Source organism: Pleurodeles waltl, chromosome 3_1 (assembly GCF_031143425.1).
Source record: "Pleurodeles waltl isolate 20211129_DDA chromosome 3_1, aPleWal1.hap1.20221129, whole genome shotgun sequence".
Taxonomy (NCBI): domain Eukaryota; kingdom Metazoa; phylum Chordata; class Amphibia; order Caudata; family Salamandridae; genus Pleurodeles; species Pleurodeles waltl.
This window is the reverse complement of record NC_090440.1, coordinates 707,770,958-707,788,939: the sequence shown is the minus strand read 5'-3', so window position 1 is coordinate 707,788,939 and position 17,982 is coordinate 707,770,958. Positions and strand designations below refer to the sequence as shown.

General features: G+C 45.5%; 1 protein-coding gene across 3 annotated transcripts in view; it reads right to left on the bottom strand.

Moving 5' to 3' along the window:
- MACF1 (microtubule actin crosslinking factor 1) overlaps positions 1 to 17,982 on the bottom strand; it is a 1,225,213-nt gene that overhangs the window by 354,200 nt on the left and 853,031 nt on the right. For all 3 annotated transcript variants that reach the window (XM_069223412.1, XM_069223414.1, XM_069223413.1), the window contains 2 exons: positions 11,826 to 12,057; positions 1,045 to 1,271 (listed from right to left, as the gene is read on the bottom strand). In XM_069223412.1, the coding sequence (XP_069079513.1) occupies positions 1,045 to 1,271; positions 11,826 to 12,057 (459 nt within the window). The remainder of the gene's footprint in view (positions 1 to 1,044; positions 1,272 to 11,825; positions 12,058 to 17,982) is intronic.

The window sequence follows — 17,982 nt, the reverse complement described above, 5'->3', positions numbered from 1 at the left end:
CGCTAGCCAGTGAACAAACACAAACCACTTTAGACACTGAGCAAACACCTCTAGCCAGTGAGTGCACAGGCACCTGAGTAGCCAATGAGCAAACAAAAGAGACACCAGTCACCAGTGTAGCCAGTGAGCAAACAGACTTCACTGTAGCCAGTGAACAAATTGGCAGTGCTGTAGCCCGAGAGCAAAGAGAACCACTGCAGCCAGTGAACGAAAAAGCACCACTTTAGTCAGTAAGCAAATGGAAATCACCATTGTCAATGATTAAACAAACATACTGTATCTAGTGAGCAGCCAGAGTCCACTGTAGCCGTTGAAAAAACACTACACTGCAGCTAGTAAGCAAACTAACTTCGCTGTAGCCAGTGAGCAAAATCATGTTGTAGCCAGTAAACAAAATGACTCCTTTGTAGCTAGTGAACAAAATGACGCCATTACAGCCAGTGAGAAAAGTGTGTCTGCTGTAGCCAGTGTGCAATCTGATCACTGCATCCGGTGAGTGAATAATGGCCACTATGGTTCTTGATGGGGTCTGCCTCCATCTGATTTAGATAGTCAGTTTGCAAGCTTGCTTGTGCAGATTGGTTTTGCTACCATGCTACAAGCTCCTGAAACGTTGGTGGTTGCTAGATTTTAAAGCCCTAAGAGAACTGCTGAAACAGACTCCTGTTTCCTCCTTGCCAAAAATAACTGCAAACTATTCTATAGTGAGATTTTAACACTACAAATGATACTTGTTAAGGTTAGCTTCAATAAAGCAGGTCTGGCCACTGAATCAGGACATAAGAATAGAACTAGGAGCAAAGTAGAGTTTGAGAGAATAAACACTGCTGGCCGTCAAAACAAACAAAAAGGATGTGAGACCTGATCATCAGAACAGGATGCAGCTCTGCTGGCAGAACTCAAATCCACAGCGCAGTGTTACACAGATGGGTTCAGCCACACAGAGGCAGTGCAGGACAATGGAGAAAACATAGGAAATAAAAGGATACTGAAAGCTGACACTGGAGCACCAAAAACACACTACATGACTTGCGGTTCCCTTACCTCAGCTGCCTCCACTTGCTGCTTGATGAGAGATGGGTCAATACCTGGGCTCTCCAGGTCATGAATAATGTCCTGTGTATCCTTCAGTGTGGTCAGCAGTGCTGCCATGTCGTACCAAAACTTCTCTGCGAGCTCCAGCACATCCAGGAACTTCTGCTCCCGCTCATCAGCTCGAGCTTTGATATCTCCCCAAAGAAACAGCATCTGGTCTAATTTGTCCTGGACAGCTGCAAAGAAGAGATAAAAAGAGAATTTAACAATTATCAATGATCTCCATGGTTGGTGCTGAAGTCTTGCAGGATTTGGATTCTTATACAGTACTGTTTACTTTGACGTAAAGAAAAGTGATAGTCATCAGAGTACCTGTGCGAAAGTACATGTCAGGGCAAAGTCTGCGACACCCTCTGCCATATAACGTCAAGGGTTGCTTTCTAATCAAGAGGAAGGGTAGCAAGATCTTCCCTGCACTGAAATCTAAAAATATTTTTATAACACATTCTATAGACTCTGCGCCTATATATTAATTAACAAGTTGACATTTTTGCAGCAGGTCATAACTGAAAGAGGAGTGAAGACACAATGTGGCTGTAATAAGGATATTAATGACAGAAAAATTGGGGTTTGGCACAAATTACCAGGAGAAGAAACAGGCATTCCAAAAGTGACCATGGAGGGAAACCTGGAAGAGGGCTCTACCACAGCAAGAACTACACAGAAGGTAAGCTCTGGAGAAGATGGGAACTATAAAAGTACCACAGGAGAGAGGTCCAGGAAGAAGGAACAGAAAGCGCAACAGGAGAGACACCAGAACAGGAAAAAGTAGAAAAAGGGCCCATTGAGAGACATCCAGAGCAGAAGAGAGGAACTGCATAGCACACAAAGAGGGCCGCTCAGAATAAAAGAAGGAAACTAGAAGATCACTGAAGGTAGAGAGAGCTGCAGTGGGATAGATGCGTGTAAAGAGAAAACGAACTGCAGGAGTGCTTCACAAGACAATGTGAGGAGGAGGCAGGAACTGACAGAGCACTGCAGGCACAAAGACCAGTGGACGGGAAAGACATTGCAAGACTGCAGCTGAACTGATTCCATAAAAGAAATTAGAACTGCAGGAGAAAAGCACCAGAGAGGAGTTATAGAGAATACCATGAAAGAAATACTTATAATGCTATTTCCATGCCATGGAAATATTCCCTGAATGTCTGTGAATGCATCCTTGGAGGTAAAGGTAGAGATTTTCAGTATTCATGTTTATCAGTGAAGAACCCATGATGGAGAATGGTAAGAGCGATGGAGAATGGTAAGAGCGTTGCAGAAGGGAAAACAAAAGACGAGACAGGTAATGCAAAAGTACTAGGGTTGAGAAGAACAGACTAGGTGGCAGGCCCATTGAGAGACAAGTGGAAAGAGTGCATCAGCAGGAAAGCCCAGAGGGAGAAAGGAACTGTAAGAGCACCGGAGGTCCAAACATCATAATATGCCTGTGCATATAATTAGGATTAGAATACTTTGCGAGCTGTTTTACACAGCAGTGGGGTTCTGAAAAACAAACAACACAATGTAATTTAAACAATATATTTACAAATAAGGGGCAACATATTTTTATTTAAAAGACATAACACAACCATAGTTAGCCTATCGGGTAATTCTGGAAAAGGAAGACTAGGACAAAAAAGTAGAAATAACACAAATGGGGAAATAACAGCAAGGCAAAATGTGTGTCAGACAACAAAAGAAAAGAGACATATTGCTTAATAATATAAGCATAGAAAGAACAAAAGGTGTAAACCCAGAAATATTGTCAAACCTTTTTCAGTTATAGCAAAATTACAAACAAGGCCTACTATTTACAATGTGCTATAAAAGACTGAAGGGGGAGGCTGGCTCTTTATGTGGTATATCAATAACTAGATACACCGAGTAAAGAGTCCAGGGGTTCCCAATGAGTGGACAAGGCTTGCTATAAAATCCCAAAGTGCTCAGTTTGGAGGTAGTGTAGTCGAGCAGCCTTTGGCCTAACACAAAGGAGTACAAGACATCCACAAATACGCACAACAGTCAATAATGAGACACACAACACGAAAAGGAGATCCACACCAATTTATTAAAATAGCACCTATCTTTAAATATGTTTAGGCATCAGAGAAAAATCGTCCAGATGAGTACGTTTTTAAATAGGAATTCTTTTCACTTTAAAAAGTGGACATAGTGCAATTTCTGAGTTCTGCAATGTTATGCTATGGTAGGAAAAACAAGTTCTGCAAACAGGTAGAGTACAGCGACTTACAAGACCAACGTCCAGGGGTTAAGGTGAGTGGTGGGCAAGGTCCACGGTAGCACCAGCAGTACACCACCAGAGGCACAGAGGCGGCCAGGTGCAGGGTTTCAATGGAGATTGGTCAGTGAAAAGACGCTGAAGGCTCCAGCTAGGAAGCCAGTCGGGCTGAACAAACAGTGGGGCTCAGGCCTTATGAAGCCCGGGTACATGTCCTTTGGTTCTCTTCTTCGTGGTTCTGGGGAGACGGATACAAAGATGTCTTCAGGTGTCGGGTTTTTCTTACTGGAGAGGTCGCGGTAGAGGAGGGCTGCATGCACAGGCTGCAGGCGTCATTGGGGAGTCCAGGAGGGGGTGAAACCAAGATGGACTCGGACTCTGGAAGGCTGGAAAACGTTGTTGGCACAGGGGGCCCACTTCAACTTGGGTTAGAGATGGCGGGTGCAGTGGTAACTTCAGGTGTCGTGTTTTGGCGGTTCCGAAGGCTTCAGAGTCCCTTCTTTGGAGATGGTTGTAGAACAGGTCCGCTGTTCACGGGGGCGTTGAGACTTTTTCAAAGGCAGGCAGTCCTCCTGGATTTCTGGAGACATAGCTGCAGGATGAGGTGACTTTGGTAGGGATTGGCATACCAAGTGTGGTGGGCTTCTTTGAAGCGCCCGTCTTGGAATGTGGATTTGCAGGTCATCCTGTTGGGTCGCAGTGTGAAACACCTCTCTCAGAGCAAAGGCTCTCACCTTAGGATGTCAAACTCTGTAAAGTGCCCTCTGGGTGCATGTATTGGTAAATCCAGCACTGGCATCAGTATAGTTTCATCAATACGAGATGTTCGATACCAAACATCCCTATTTTCAGTGAGGCCATCATGTAACTGGGGAACTCGTTTTCACCAGTGCCCAGCACGTCTTAAGATGGCTTCCCTGGTCACTTGTACTGGAAGTAATAGGACTGACCTGAACATGGGCATATCTGCTCAGGCAGATATGCTCATACCATATAATAATAAGCGCCCTGTCTTAGTTAGGGCTGTCAGGCCTGCTGTAGGGGTGACTTACGAATGTTGTATGCAATGGTAGGGGACATGGCACACAGGGATGTGTGACATGTCGTGTTTTAACTTTTGTCTGCACGTAGACACACAGCCTACAACAGCAGTTGTGTATGTGCTTGGTGAGGGGTCCCTTAGGGTAGCAATATTTGTGCTGCAGCCCTTAGGGGCCCTCGTTAGTACTCAGGCCCTAGGTATCAGTGGCACCATTTACTAGGGACTCACAGAGGGTGGTAAAGGTTTTGCCAACTGTAGTTTTGGGGAAGGAACAATGGCACTAGGGACCTGACCCTAATGCACTTCAGTCAAAGTTGCATCAAATATGAAGCAAAAAAGTGTATGTTTACTGCAACAACAAAAAAAACAGTTTCCCACAATTGACAACTGGTTTGGCTCTTAAATTGATTGGCAGATCCTTCAAAGGGCCCAAGACGAGTACTGAATGGCTGCTATCACTCCCGGCGCAGTCAGTTCTCTCTCCTGCCACAGAGGACTCCATATATTTTCAACTGTGTACATGAATGGTATCCTTCAAAGGCACTGTATGAGGATTAGTGTAAAAAGTAGTTCATCCAGGTCGTGTCTTCATGTGTTTGCAGCTGACAATCTGCAGTGTCCTTTAGTTCCTGGATCCTGCCCCAAAAACTGGAGAAGGCTGGTGGTCTGGAGGAGAATGGCAATCCTTAACATGCTAAACCACTTTTCACCCTTTACACGGAAACCCACGATTTGCACATTTTCTGTGCTCTGCTGACTTTCGCCTCACAACTAAACTAACTTGGTTCAAGCAGTCTTGCTGGTATTAAGAAATTATCTTAAGTGGTACTGACCTACTTGACATCTGTCTGTCTGCCCATGACAAAAAAAGGCATAAAGATGCACTTCCTCAGGACTGGCGGACATTTTTAAATTCCGGAAGAAACTGACACTGACGGTGCCACCACTTTTCCTAAAGTAGAATACATGCTAGCTGGCTGGGCAAAGGTTTTTGCATTCTTCAGTCCTTCAAAATGAGATACTGGCTGCATCAAATCACACTGATGGACAGGAAACTACTTGCTGTGGTCTTCAATTCAGGGCCAGGATCAATCACTAGATATGCAAAGAAGCACTACTATTAACCTCTGACTGAAAGATGGTGGAAGCAGAGAGGAAAGTAGCAGGCCCTGACCAAGAGAATAAACAGCAAAGCCCAACAGAATGAGGCCTGTCTAGAGGTTGCTACAATAAGAGATTTCCTGAAGAATGACCAGAACCTTAAGGTCCAGCTGCCATAAGTGCCCCAGATGTATGATTAGAGGTAAATGAGCTTTAATTTCAAGGACTGCAACACTGCCTCAACACCAGCCTACTCTTTACCTCTCCGAAAGCCCTATCGGATAACATTAGGCTTTTGCTCTTCATTCTCAATTTTTTTTTTAAATGTGTCCTCCTAGCTTAGCTGCGGCTAGCCTCCTTGATTCTAAAACTGTGTGAAAAGATTCTCCAAGCCGTTCGGTTCTGGAAACATGCATTTAAAGTCTCAGATTAATTTTGTCCCTGAACTACAAGTCGCAATACAATATATTAAGGAAGTGGTAAAATGGGTACCTAGAGTCTTGTGGGTGCCACCACCAAACGCATTTCTAGTTCATCCTGTGCATTTGAAGATGCAGGACCCTGAGGCTTGGAATCACTTAGGCCCTCTATGAAGGTACTATTGCCAATCCATTGAGTTGTCCCTTTAAAGTGTTGCAAGACTGTTTATGCTTTTAGCTTGTCTGTTATGAACTACTTCCCGATTGGACACAGAATACCTGAAATCCAACAGCCCCATTAACTAGCCTAGAGTTATTATAGCAAACACATATTTTGGTACATACAGCACTGTTTCACTTGGGTGGGACTTTAGCTCAGTTCTGGTTTGCAGGTTTGATGATCAAATTCTATGGAACATTTTTTGGCTGGGCATATCTCCAACCAAGATGTCTGGTGTTGCCTGACAAATGAGGGCTAGATCCAGACGTAATATATCCAATCTGGATGTTTTAGTTTTTATAGCCTGACAACTCAGCCTCTTTTTTGAAGGTATACAAACTGTGACAGTCAGACAAGATGACTCGCAAAGGATTAAAAGAACATGGAACACTAGCCCATACAACAACATTAGTCATGGGGCTTAACATAATATTGAAAATCCAGTGATCAGAGCTTCAAACATAAAGAATATGTTTCAGGATTTATCTTGGCTAAAGAAAGTATCAGTAAATTTTGGTTTTGTGTGTGCATCTTTATTTTAATTGCCCTATTTCAACTCTGCTGTGACGTTACAACACTGAGTGGGCATTCAGTTTATAGTAGCGAATTGCGTCATCATGCTGCATCTGCATGTCTAACTTCTACCACCCTCATGAGTGACTCATGACCACTTAACTTTGTTAAGATAAAGAAGTCAAATGTCTAACGGGAGTAACTCTGCTATCTAAAGAAGTGCCCCAGTGGCCTCCAGCCACCAGTGGTAAACGATCAAAAGTACTCACCATCAATACTGCCCAGTAAACATAGATTGCACCTGGATCCCACAAACAGGATACGTGCATTCAAGTTTGATTTAATGCCTCATAGCTGTCACTAAATGCTTACTACTGGACCAACTTATTTTTAGTCCACTTAACTGTACGAGTGTGGTGATAAACATTTCTTCTTGAGCCTCGTTCTTCCTGTCCTTCTCCTTCATAGAGATAGTCACACAAATAAAGTACCTTTACAAGACTTTTTAATTTTCTGCAAGGACGTCTTTTAGCTACAGGACTGAGCAACAACCTTTACGGGCCAATAAATTCTCAGGTTGATCCTGCTAAAGTCTTTACCAATCAAATCAAAAGCCAAAATGGCTGCATCAAAATGTCTCTGCATTGTTGTATCACCTTCATTTGTGTAAACGTTGTTAGAAACAAAACAGAATGCAAATATAATTAACTTGATAGCAATGGTTTTACGATCGCATCTCAGCTCTGCAGAGATTAATGAGTACTTTCATGTCCTTTTCAATTTTGTCAGAACGCCACACACCCTCCAGATACTCTCTTGTTACTTGAGTTTTCTCTTTTTCCTGGCTGTCAGCAGATGTAGGAAGTTGGCTCTGTATGTGCTATTTCAAAGTAAGGAATAGCATGCACAGAGTCCAAGGGTTCCCCTTAGAGGTAAAATAGTGGTAAAAAGAGATAATACTAATGCTCTATTTTGTGGTAGTGTGGTCGAGCAGTAGGCTTATCCAAGGAGTAGTGTTAAGCATTTGTTGTACATACACATAGCCAATAAATGAGGTACACACACTCAGAGACAAATCCAGCCAATAGGTTTTTATATAGAAAAATATCTTTTCTTAGTTTATTTTAAGAACCACAGGTTCAAATTCTACATGTAATATCTCATTCGAAAGGTATTGCAGGTAAGTACTTTAGGAACTTCAAATCATCAAAATTGCATGTATACTTTTCAAGTTATTGACAAATAGCTGTTTTAAAAGTGGACACTTAGTGCAATTTTCACAGTTCCTAGGGGAGGTAAGTTTTGATTAGTTTTACCAGGTAAGTAAGACACTTACAGGGTTCAGTTCTTGGTCCAAGGTAGCCCACCGTTGGGGGTTCAGAGCAACCCCAAAGTCACCACACCAGCAGCTCAGGGCCGGTCAGGTGCAGAGTTCAAAGTGGTGCCCAAAACACATAGGCTAGAATGGAGAGAAGGGGGTGCCCCGGTTCCGGTCTGCTTGCAGGTAAGTACCCGCGTCTTCGGAGGGCAGACCAGGGGGGTTTTGTAGGGCACCGGGGGGGACACAAGTCCACACAGAAATTTCACCCTCAGCGGCGCGGGGGCGGCCGGGTGCAGTGTAGAAACAAGCGTCGGGTTCGCAATGTTAGTCTATGAGAGATCTCGGGATCTCTTCAGCGCTGCAGGCAGGCAAGGGGGGGGTTCCTCGGGGAAACCTCCACTTGGGCAAGGGAGAGGGACTCCTGGGGGTCACTTCTCCAGTGAAAGTCCGGTCCTTCAGGTCCTGGGGGCTGCGGGTGCAGGGTCTCTCCCAGGCGTCGGGACTTTAGATTCAAAGAGTCGCGGTCAGGGGAAGCCTCGGGATTCCCTCTGCAGGCGGCGCTGTGGGGGCTCAGGGGGGACAGGTTTTGGTACTCACAGTATCAGAGTAGTCCTGGGGTCCCTCCTGAGGTGTCGGGTCTCCACCAGCCGAGTCGGGGTCGCCGGGTGCAGTGTTGCAAGTCTCACGCTTCTTGCGGGGAGCTTGCAGGGTTCTTTAAAGCTGCTGGAAACAAAGTTGCAGCCTTTCTTGGAGCAGGTCCGCTGTCCTCGGGAGTTTCTTGTCTTTTCGAAGCAGGGGCAGTCCTCAGAGGATGTCGAGGTCGCTGGTCCCTTCGGAAGGCGTCGCTGGAGCAGGATCTTTGGAAGGCAGGAGACAGGCCGGTGAGTTTCTGGAGCCAAGGCAGTTGTCGTCTTCTGGTCTTCCTCTGCAGGGGTTTTCAGCTAGGCAGTCCTTCTTCTTGTAGTTGCAGGAATCTAATTTTCTAGGGTTCAGGGTAGCCCTTAAATACTAAATTTAAGGGCGTGTTTAGGTCTGGGGGGTTAGTAGCCAATGGCTACTAGCCCTGAGGGTGGGTACACCCTCTTTGTGCCTCCTCCCAAGGGGAGGGGGTCACAATCCTAACCCTATTGGGGGAATCCTCCATCTGCAAGATGGAGGATTTCTAAAAGTTAGAGTCACCTCAGCTCAGGACACCTTAGGGGCTGTCCTGACTGGCCAGTGACTCCTCCTTGTTATTCTCATTATTTTCTCCGGCCTTGCCGCCAAAAGTGGGGCCTGGCCGGAGGGGGCGGGCAACTCCACTAGCTGGAGTGTCCTGCTGGGTTGGCACAAAGGAGGTGAGCCTTTGAGGCTCACCGCCAGGTGTGACAATTCCTGCCTGGGAGAGGTGTTAGCATCTCCACCCAGTGCAGGCTTTGTTACTGGCCTCAGAGTGACAAAGGCACTCTCCCCATGGGGCCAGCAACATGTCTCGGTTTGTGGCAGGCTGCTAAAACTAGTCAGCCTACACAGATAGTCGGTTAAGTTTCAGGGGGCACCTCTAAGGTGCCCTCTGTGGTGTATTTTACAATAAAATGTACACTGGCATCAGTGTGCATTTATTGTGCTGAGAAGTTTGATACCAAACTTCCCAGTTTTCAGTGTAGCCATTATGGTGCTGTGGAGTTCGTGTTTGACAGACTCCCAGACCATATACTCTTATGGCTACCCTGCACTTACAATGTCTAAGGTTTTGTTTAGACACTGTAGGGGTACCATGCTCATGCACTGGTACCCTCACCTATGGTATAGTGCACCCTGCCTTAGGGCTGTAAGGCCTGCTAGAGGGGTGGCTTACCTATACTGCATAGGCAGTGAGAGGCTGGCATGGCACCCTGAGGGGAGTGCCATGTCGACTTACTCATTTTGTTCTCACTAGCACACACAAGCTGGCAAGCAGGGTGTCTGTGCTGAGTGAGAGGTCTCCAGGGTGGCATAAGACATGCTGCAGCCCTTAGAGACCTTCCTTGGCATCAGGGCCCTTGGTACTAGAAGTACCAGTTACAAGGGACTTATCTGAATGCCAGGGTGTGCCAATTGTGGGTACAATGGTACATTTTAGGTGAAGGAACACTGGTGCTGGGGCCTGGTTAGCAGGGTCCCAGCACACTTCTCAGTCAAGTCAGCATCAGTATCAGGCAAAAAGTGGGGGGTAACTGCAACAGGGAGCCATTTCTTTACAGCAGACGCTTACATTACTTGCCAATACCTTGTTTTTTTTGTCTTTTACTTGTAAGTGTATTGTTTGGAAAATAAGACAAAACATGGGTCTTAAAGTTTTCTGGATTACTCATTGATTACGAAGTATAAGTAATCATTAAGTCATACGATAATGTAAGTGGTGCTTTTGAAGTATTGAGTGGTGTACCCCAATTAATCCCCATTGGTCCAACATCGTTTTTTTCTTCGGGAATGGCATGAGCTCTGTATTGGAGAAAGAAAGGAGGCAACAGGAACTGCATGAGTACTGTTGGAGCAAAACCTCAGAGAGGAAAAATGAAATATAAGAGAAAAAACACAGGAGGGGCCTTAAACTGTACATTCCCCCAAGGAGAAGTAAATAACTGTAAGTACACCCCATGGGAGTAGAAAACATGCACACAATGTTAGACGAGGACAGTAAGTGCTAAAAGTTCCCAAGTAGTTATAGAAAAACCTGAAACAAAATGTAGCCATCTCTTACAGAACCTTCGCTCTTCAAGTATATATCAGGTCAATAAAAAGGGTCTTGACCATTTCCAATCAGCCAAAAGGGTTTATGCACGGGATCCGAGTTGTTGCAAATCCTGAAGAGATGGCAAGGTGAAGAGGATGCTCGAGAAGTACCAATGAGGCAGGACCTGTCACATGGCTGCAGATGCTGCACTGGCCACATTTTAAACATATGGTAAACTTTACATGAGAGGTAACCCAAGCATACTCAGACATCTGAATTTCTTAATGTTAATTTATACCAGTTATAAGGTACCTCAGCCCAAAATAATTAAACAGAAAGCAGGCACTTTGCTTATTTTTCCCTGCATGACATTCATGTGTTCTGAATGCAAGACATTAGCCCTGATTATGCAATGACCTGAGGCTGTATCAATACAGTTTTGACATTTCAAGTTCCACATAATACGAGCGTGCAGATAAATGATGGATTCCCCACTAGACGTGTGCTTCAGAACCATAGAAGTGTGTTCTCTGCCTCACAAGCAGCAGAGGGAAAATGTCACTGTATATGCCCTACATTAGGTCCTTACCATGGAGCAGAAAATGTTTGCCATCTCTTTTCACCTCAACAGAGCCATATATGGTCACGTCAATGTGTCTGCTTCATGAGCCAGGCCTCCTCTGGCCATAATCTACTCCCTTACAACCATCAGTTGTAGTGCAGTGCCTCAGATTACCAGTCCTACACTACAAAGCCTGCATAGTAAGGAAGATTGACAAGTCATGTACTAGAGCCAGAGCTTGTAGCACGTTCTCTCCTACACTATTGCCCTACAGAACGTCTGCAGTATGACTCCTCCGCTTACCTTGTTCGGGAACCAACCGTGGTAGTGCCTGCTATTAATATCCCTCGCCAACATGGCCACGATACTATATGCCGTCACTCTCCTCACTACAGAGCCAACTCTACCCATCTGTCCTCTACTGGGCCTGCCCTACAAACCCAGCCCAGACATGATGTGATTCTTGAAGCACATAAATAAAACCAGCCACAGCACTATATCCACCCTCTAGTAAAACCCAACGTACTGGAACTTTAACATGCTCATGTCTTCTTCTATTTTCACTTCACTTCTCTTCCCCTCCAATTCTCCTCACTTAAATGGTTACATCATGGGACGTGCATTAGTAGTACATACCTTTAGCAGCAGGGTCTTTATCAACCCCCTGTGATCGCCCAATAAGTTCCTCCCCACGCCGCTTGAGGGCCTCAAAGGATGGCTGAAGCTTCTCCAGCTCCATCAAGGCATTCTTATTTTCACTGATGGCATCCCGGATCTTTTCCACCTCGGCGGGGATGAGTGGGGCCTGGCGCAACCTAGAGGCCAGGGACTCCAGGGATTCCAGCATGGGTTCAATCTTGTCATGGAACTGGACAAAGAGAAGGAGAAGACGCTTATCATCAGAGCTAAAATACTATGAAATTAGAGCACAAGCACTGGAAGGAAAGCTCTGATGTGGGGATGCAGAAAACATTGAGACTTCTAGCACATCAGTGTTTCTCTTATTACAAATGCGCAGGAATAATGTCCTAGATGGCAAGCACAGTGAATGCGTTTGCAACAGTTTAAAAAATGGTGTTTAAGTGTATATAAGCACAGCTTTGCCTCTTAGGCTTGGACATGTTCTCTTTATGTTAACCTTTCCAGTACTAATCCTACATTTCAGACAGAATAATACCAAATCTATAGGAAGACCAATCTGTGAATGGAGGCGGGAACTGCAAACAGAAGATAGTTGCTATGAAGCTAAACTTAAGGTCATCTGTAACAAAGAAAAAATATGCTGCGGTTCATGTTTACTGCAGTACAGAATTTGATCTCAGCACTACTGAGTGGAATAAGGCAAAAGTATCTACATATCAGCTTTTAGTGTTAATGAGTACCTCATATTACATTAGGATAATGCAGTAAAACAGGCTAAAGCAGGCATCTGTATAGAAACACATTTGTTTATTCTCCAAAAATATTTAAACATTCTTAAAATATAAAGTTAGTCATGAACACTAGAATAGCCAATGGCCATAGGTGGGCATATGATGTCTATACCAAAACTACACATTATAAGATTAAAACTAGCATTGTTTACAATTATCAATGTTCAGGTTCTTAGTTTAGGTTATTATGCAATGCTGCTTGGTGCTAAAAAAAATACAAACTACTCAACAATGTTGAATGATACGAAATGAAACCAAGCACAGAAGAGTGCTACAAATGAATCCAAAGCAGGAAAAAATGGATCTTCAGTAACAACCTAAATTTGTGCATGTCAGATTCATGGTGAGAGATAACGGCAGTGAATTCCATCTTATGACGGCAGAAATTGAAAAAGACCTGCCACTCCTGGTTTTCAGCTGGTACTTAGAAATCTTCAGAAGGCAGCTTTTAGATCTTCAAACACATCACAGTAAGTACCATTTAAACCTCAGGTGAAAAGGACACCGTTTAGGGATGCAAACCGCCTTGAGCACCAAGCACATTGTTTTAAAATTATTTAAAATAAATGATTTAACTAGTGCAGTGATATAAGAGCTGGAAAATTATGGTCTCTGACTGAAGAACAGGTACAAGCCTTGGAACCAGGATGGATTAAAGTAATTTTCAATGCCCATTCTGACGAGGTTCAAAATGGGAGACACGCAAAAGCAGGAGATAGTACCCTTTGTAAATAGGTCCTACAGGACCTATTTGGAGTCCCCTGCCATGTCACTTTGCCCCTGAAAGCACTATGTGCTTTGAAAACTAGGATCTATAATGCCAGAGGCCTGACCACAATCTGCCCAGTCCAGGGCGGAGGCCACAGCATTGCTAATCTTAATCCTGTCCAGGGCAATGCCATGGTGCAAGGTCAGACCTGATCTTATTTTAAGGCTAAAGACATAGAGGCCTAACCAGCATCAGCCTATTCCAAGGTCAAGGGATCAGGCATATCCACTTAGTCCACCGTGGGCTTAAGATAAAACATGGGTAGTAACCTCCAGTCCTGGGAAAATGATTTGGAGACTGGCCAGTTAAGGCATGTCCAGGGCAAAAATCGGGGTCAGGACAGTATGGAAACATCCATTTAACTAGCCATTGTTTTGAAGCCTGCTTTTGATCCTAGCAGGGGAAGACAAAATCTGAAGACAGTGGATGTGTAGTGGCATGCTTCAGGTCAATGCCATGATTAGCCATACAGACTACACCCATAGTCTACAAAAAGCATTTACTTAAAAACAGAGATTTCTGTTCAAGCTTATTTGCTAAATGAAAGAATACTGCATAGTAAGGAATCTAGACTATGTTATATCTACAAATTAGATGGTCCACATCCAAAGACTGGGGCCTGGTCTTTATCTGACGAGTTCAGGGCCAAGGACTTGGTTCCAGCCAGTATGCGATCAGTCATGGGCTTCTGATCAGCCAGCCAAAGGCCAATTTTGTGGTCCAAACTGAATCACACCAGTTCCAAGCCAAAGGTGGGGACACGTCATGGATCAGACCAATCTATAACCACTATCCTTGAGTAGAGGTTAGGTATCTGAAACATTTGTAGTATTGCACAAAACAAACAATAATCGACATATGTAACTTGCTTCAAGAGTGAAGGCAGAAAGACTGCATAGAGCAGCTGGAAAAGGGGCTGTAATACAAGAAGCTCAGGTCTGATAATGCTGGCTGCTGCTCAGCCTGATAACATGGCTGGTTTCAGTTCTTGTTATCAAACGTTAGTCTGAAGTTTAAAATGCAGTTCATCTACTGCTGTGTGTCCCCAAATGAGTGTTTTGTGTTTCTAGACTGATAACAGAACTGAGGAACAAGGAAGTACACTGAGCCTCTGAAGGGGTGTAGGAAGGTGGCTCTGTATGCACTATTTCAAAGTAAGGAATAGTATGCACAGAGTCCAAGGGTTCCCCTTAGAGGTAAGATAGTGGCAAAAAGAGATAATACTAATGCTCTATTTTGTGGTAGTGTGGTCGAGCAGTAGGCTTATCAAAGGAGTAGTGTTAAGCATTTGTTGTACACACACAGGCAATAAATGAGGAACACACACTCAGAGACAATTCCAGGCCAATAGGTTTTTGTATAGAAAAATATCTTTTCTTAGTTTATTTTAAGAACCACAGGTTCAAGATTTACATGTAATACTTCAAATGAAAGGTATTGCAGGTAGGTACTTTAGGAACTTTGAATTAGCAAAATAGCATATACAGTTTTCACATAAATCACATATAGCTATTTTAAAACTAGACAGTGCAATTTTCACAGTTCCTAGGGGGAGTAAGATTTTGTTAGTTTTTGCAGGAAGTAAACCACCTACGGGGTTCAAGTTTGGGTCCAAGGTAGCCCACCGTTGGGGGTTCAGAGCAACCCCAAAGTTACCACACCAGCAGCTCCGGGCCGGTCAGGTGCTGAGGTCAAGGTAGTGCCCAAAACGCATAGGCTTCAATGGAGAAGGGGGTGCCCCGGTTCCAGTCTGCCAGCAGGTAAGTACCCGCGTCTTCGGAGGGCAGACCAGGGGGGTTTTGTAGGGCACCGGGGGGGACACAAGTTCACACAAAAAGTACACCCTCAGCAGCACGGGGGCGGCTGGGTGCAGTGTGCAAACATGCGTCGGGTTTTCAATAGGTTTCAATGGGAGACCAAGGGGTCTCTTCAGCGGTGCAGGCAGGCAAGGGGGGGGGGGGGGGCTTCTCGGGGTAGCCACCACCTGGGCAAGGGAGAGGGCCTCCTGGGGGTCACTCCTGCACTGGAGTTCGGATCCTTCAGGTCCTGGGGGCTGCGGGTGCAGTGTCTTTACCAGGCGTCGGGATCTGAGAAGCAGGCAGTCGCGGTCAGGGGGAGCCTCGGAATTCCCTCTACAGGCGTCGCTGTGGGGGCTCATGGGGGGCAACTCTGGCTACTCACGGTCTCGCAGTCGCCGGGGAGTCCTCCCTGAAGTGTTTGTTCTCCACAAGTAAAGCCGGGGGCGTCGGGTGCAGAGTGGCAAGTCTCACGCTTCTGGTGGGAAACGCAGGTTGCTTTAAAGTTGCTCATTTGTTACCAAGTTGCAGTCTTGGGTGAACAGAGCCGCTGTCCTCGGGAGTTCTTGGTCCTTCTAGAGCAGGGCAGTCCTCTGAGGATTCAGAGGTCGCTGGTCCCTGGGGAGAGCGTCACTGGAGCAGTGTCTATAGAAGTGGGGAGACAGGCCGGTAGAGCTGGGGCCAAAGCAGTTGGTGTCTCCGTCTTCTCTGCAGGGTTTTTCAGCTTAGCAGTCCTCTTCTTCTTAGGTTGCAGGAATCTGAGTTCCTTGGTTCTGGGGAGCCCCTAAATACTGAATTTAGGGGTGTGTTTAGGTCTGGGGAGTTAGTAGCCAATGGCTACTAGCCCTGAGGGTGGGTACACCCTCTTTGTGCCTCCTCCCAAGGGGAGGGGGCACATTCCTATCCCTATTGGGGAAATCCTCCATCTGAAAGAGGGAGGATTTCTAAAACTCAGAGTCACCTCAGCTCAGGACACCTTAGGGGCTGTCCTGACTGGCCAGTGACTCCTCCTTGTTTTTCTCATTATCTCCTCCGGCCTTGCCGCCAAAAGTGGGGCCGTGGCCAGAGGGGGCGGGCAACTCCACTAGCTGGAGTGCCCTGTGGTGCTGTAACAAAGGGGGTGAGCCTTTGAGGCTCACCGCCAGGTGTTACAGTTCCTGCAGGGGGAGGTGTGAAGCACCTCCACCCAGTACAGGTGGCCAGCAACATGTCTGGTGTGTGGCAGGCTGCTAGAACTAGTCAGCCTACTTAAGGTTTCAGGGGGGCACCTCTAAGGTGCCCTCTGGGGTGTATGTTACAATAAAATGTACACTGGCATCATTGTGCATTTATCGTGCTGAGAAGTTTGATACCAAACTTCACAGTTTTCAGTGTAGCCATTATGGTGCTGTGGAGTTCATGCATGACAGACTCCCAGACCATATACTCTTATGGCTACCTTGCACTTACAATGTCTAAGGTTTTGCTTAGACACTGTAGGGGCACAGTGCTCATGCACTTGTGCCCTCACCTATGGTATAGTGCACCCTGCCTTAGGGCTGTAAGGCCTGCTAGAGGGGTGACTTATCTATACTGCATAGGCAGTGTGAGGTTGGCATGGCACCCCGAGGGGGGTGCCATGTCGACTTACTCGTTTTGTCCTCACTAGCACACACAAGCTGACAAGCAGTGTGTCTGTGCTGAGTGAGGGGTCCCCAGGGTGGCATAAGACATGCTGCATCCCTTAGAGACCTTCCCTGGCATCAGGGCCCTTGGTACCAGGGGTACCAGTTACAAGGGACTTACCTGGATGCCAGGGTGTGCCAATTGTGGAAACAAAAGTACAGGTTAGGGAAAGAACACTGGTGCTGGGGCCTGGTTAGCAGGCCTCAGCACACTTTCAAATCAAACTTAGCATCAGCAAAGGCAAAAAGTCAGGGGGGTAACCATGCCAAGGAGGCATTTCCTTACAAGGGGAAAACCAGGACTAGAAACCTAGGGCTTCTGGTTCTGCAGCCAAGCAACTAAACCACATATCCTACTCTACGTGCCACCAAAAGCAGCGTCCATCTAAATCAGATTGGACAGGACGAGTGGAAGAACATGTATGCCGGTCAGGGGAGGGTTATCCACGCGGAGATGCTGCCTGAAGAAGTTTTATTCTTTAAGCAAGCAATGGACACGACTTAACATGGGGAAAAACATCAAAACAAGCAGGCAGACAGGTTGTATACAGAACACAAACAGAATTAGGGTCAGAGGCATATGTGGGAATGTGCAAGTGCAGTGTTCCAGCCCTGATCTTGCTTATTTTTAATGAGCTTTGACAAAGCCAATAAATATGTTTTCTTTTTAAGTGCCAAAACATGCAAACACAGGCATTACACCCGATGTTTATATGAGTTGTATGCACAAATGCTGTTTATCACACAGCTCTATTTGCTTTGCCAATGCCAGAAAAAAAAGAAACAAAAAGGGCAGCTTTCTGAATGGCATCCATACAGGAGATGAAGAACTGAATGTGACAAACAGTGCGATGATTAGGTGTACTTTTACAATGTAAGGCAGCCCTTTTTGAATTCTAAGAGCACTTCCTGGAAGGCAAAATTTAACATCAAACAGCATGTGGCGAGAGAAAAATACTCTCTTGGGTGCTGCCAAATACCACTCCATGTATATATACATTTATATATATATATATTTAAATGGTAACAGGTCAGCACACAGCTACACTCTCATGCCAGACCTGAGAAGCTTTGCGAGCAGCTTTAGCTCTTGCAGCCTAATGCTGCTATATCCACAAGTTGAGTGTTTGT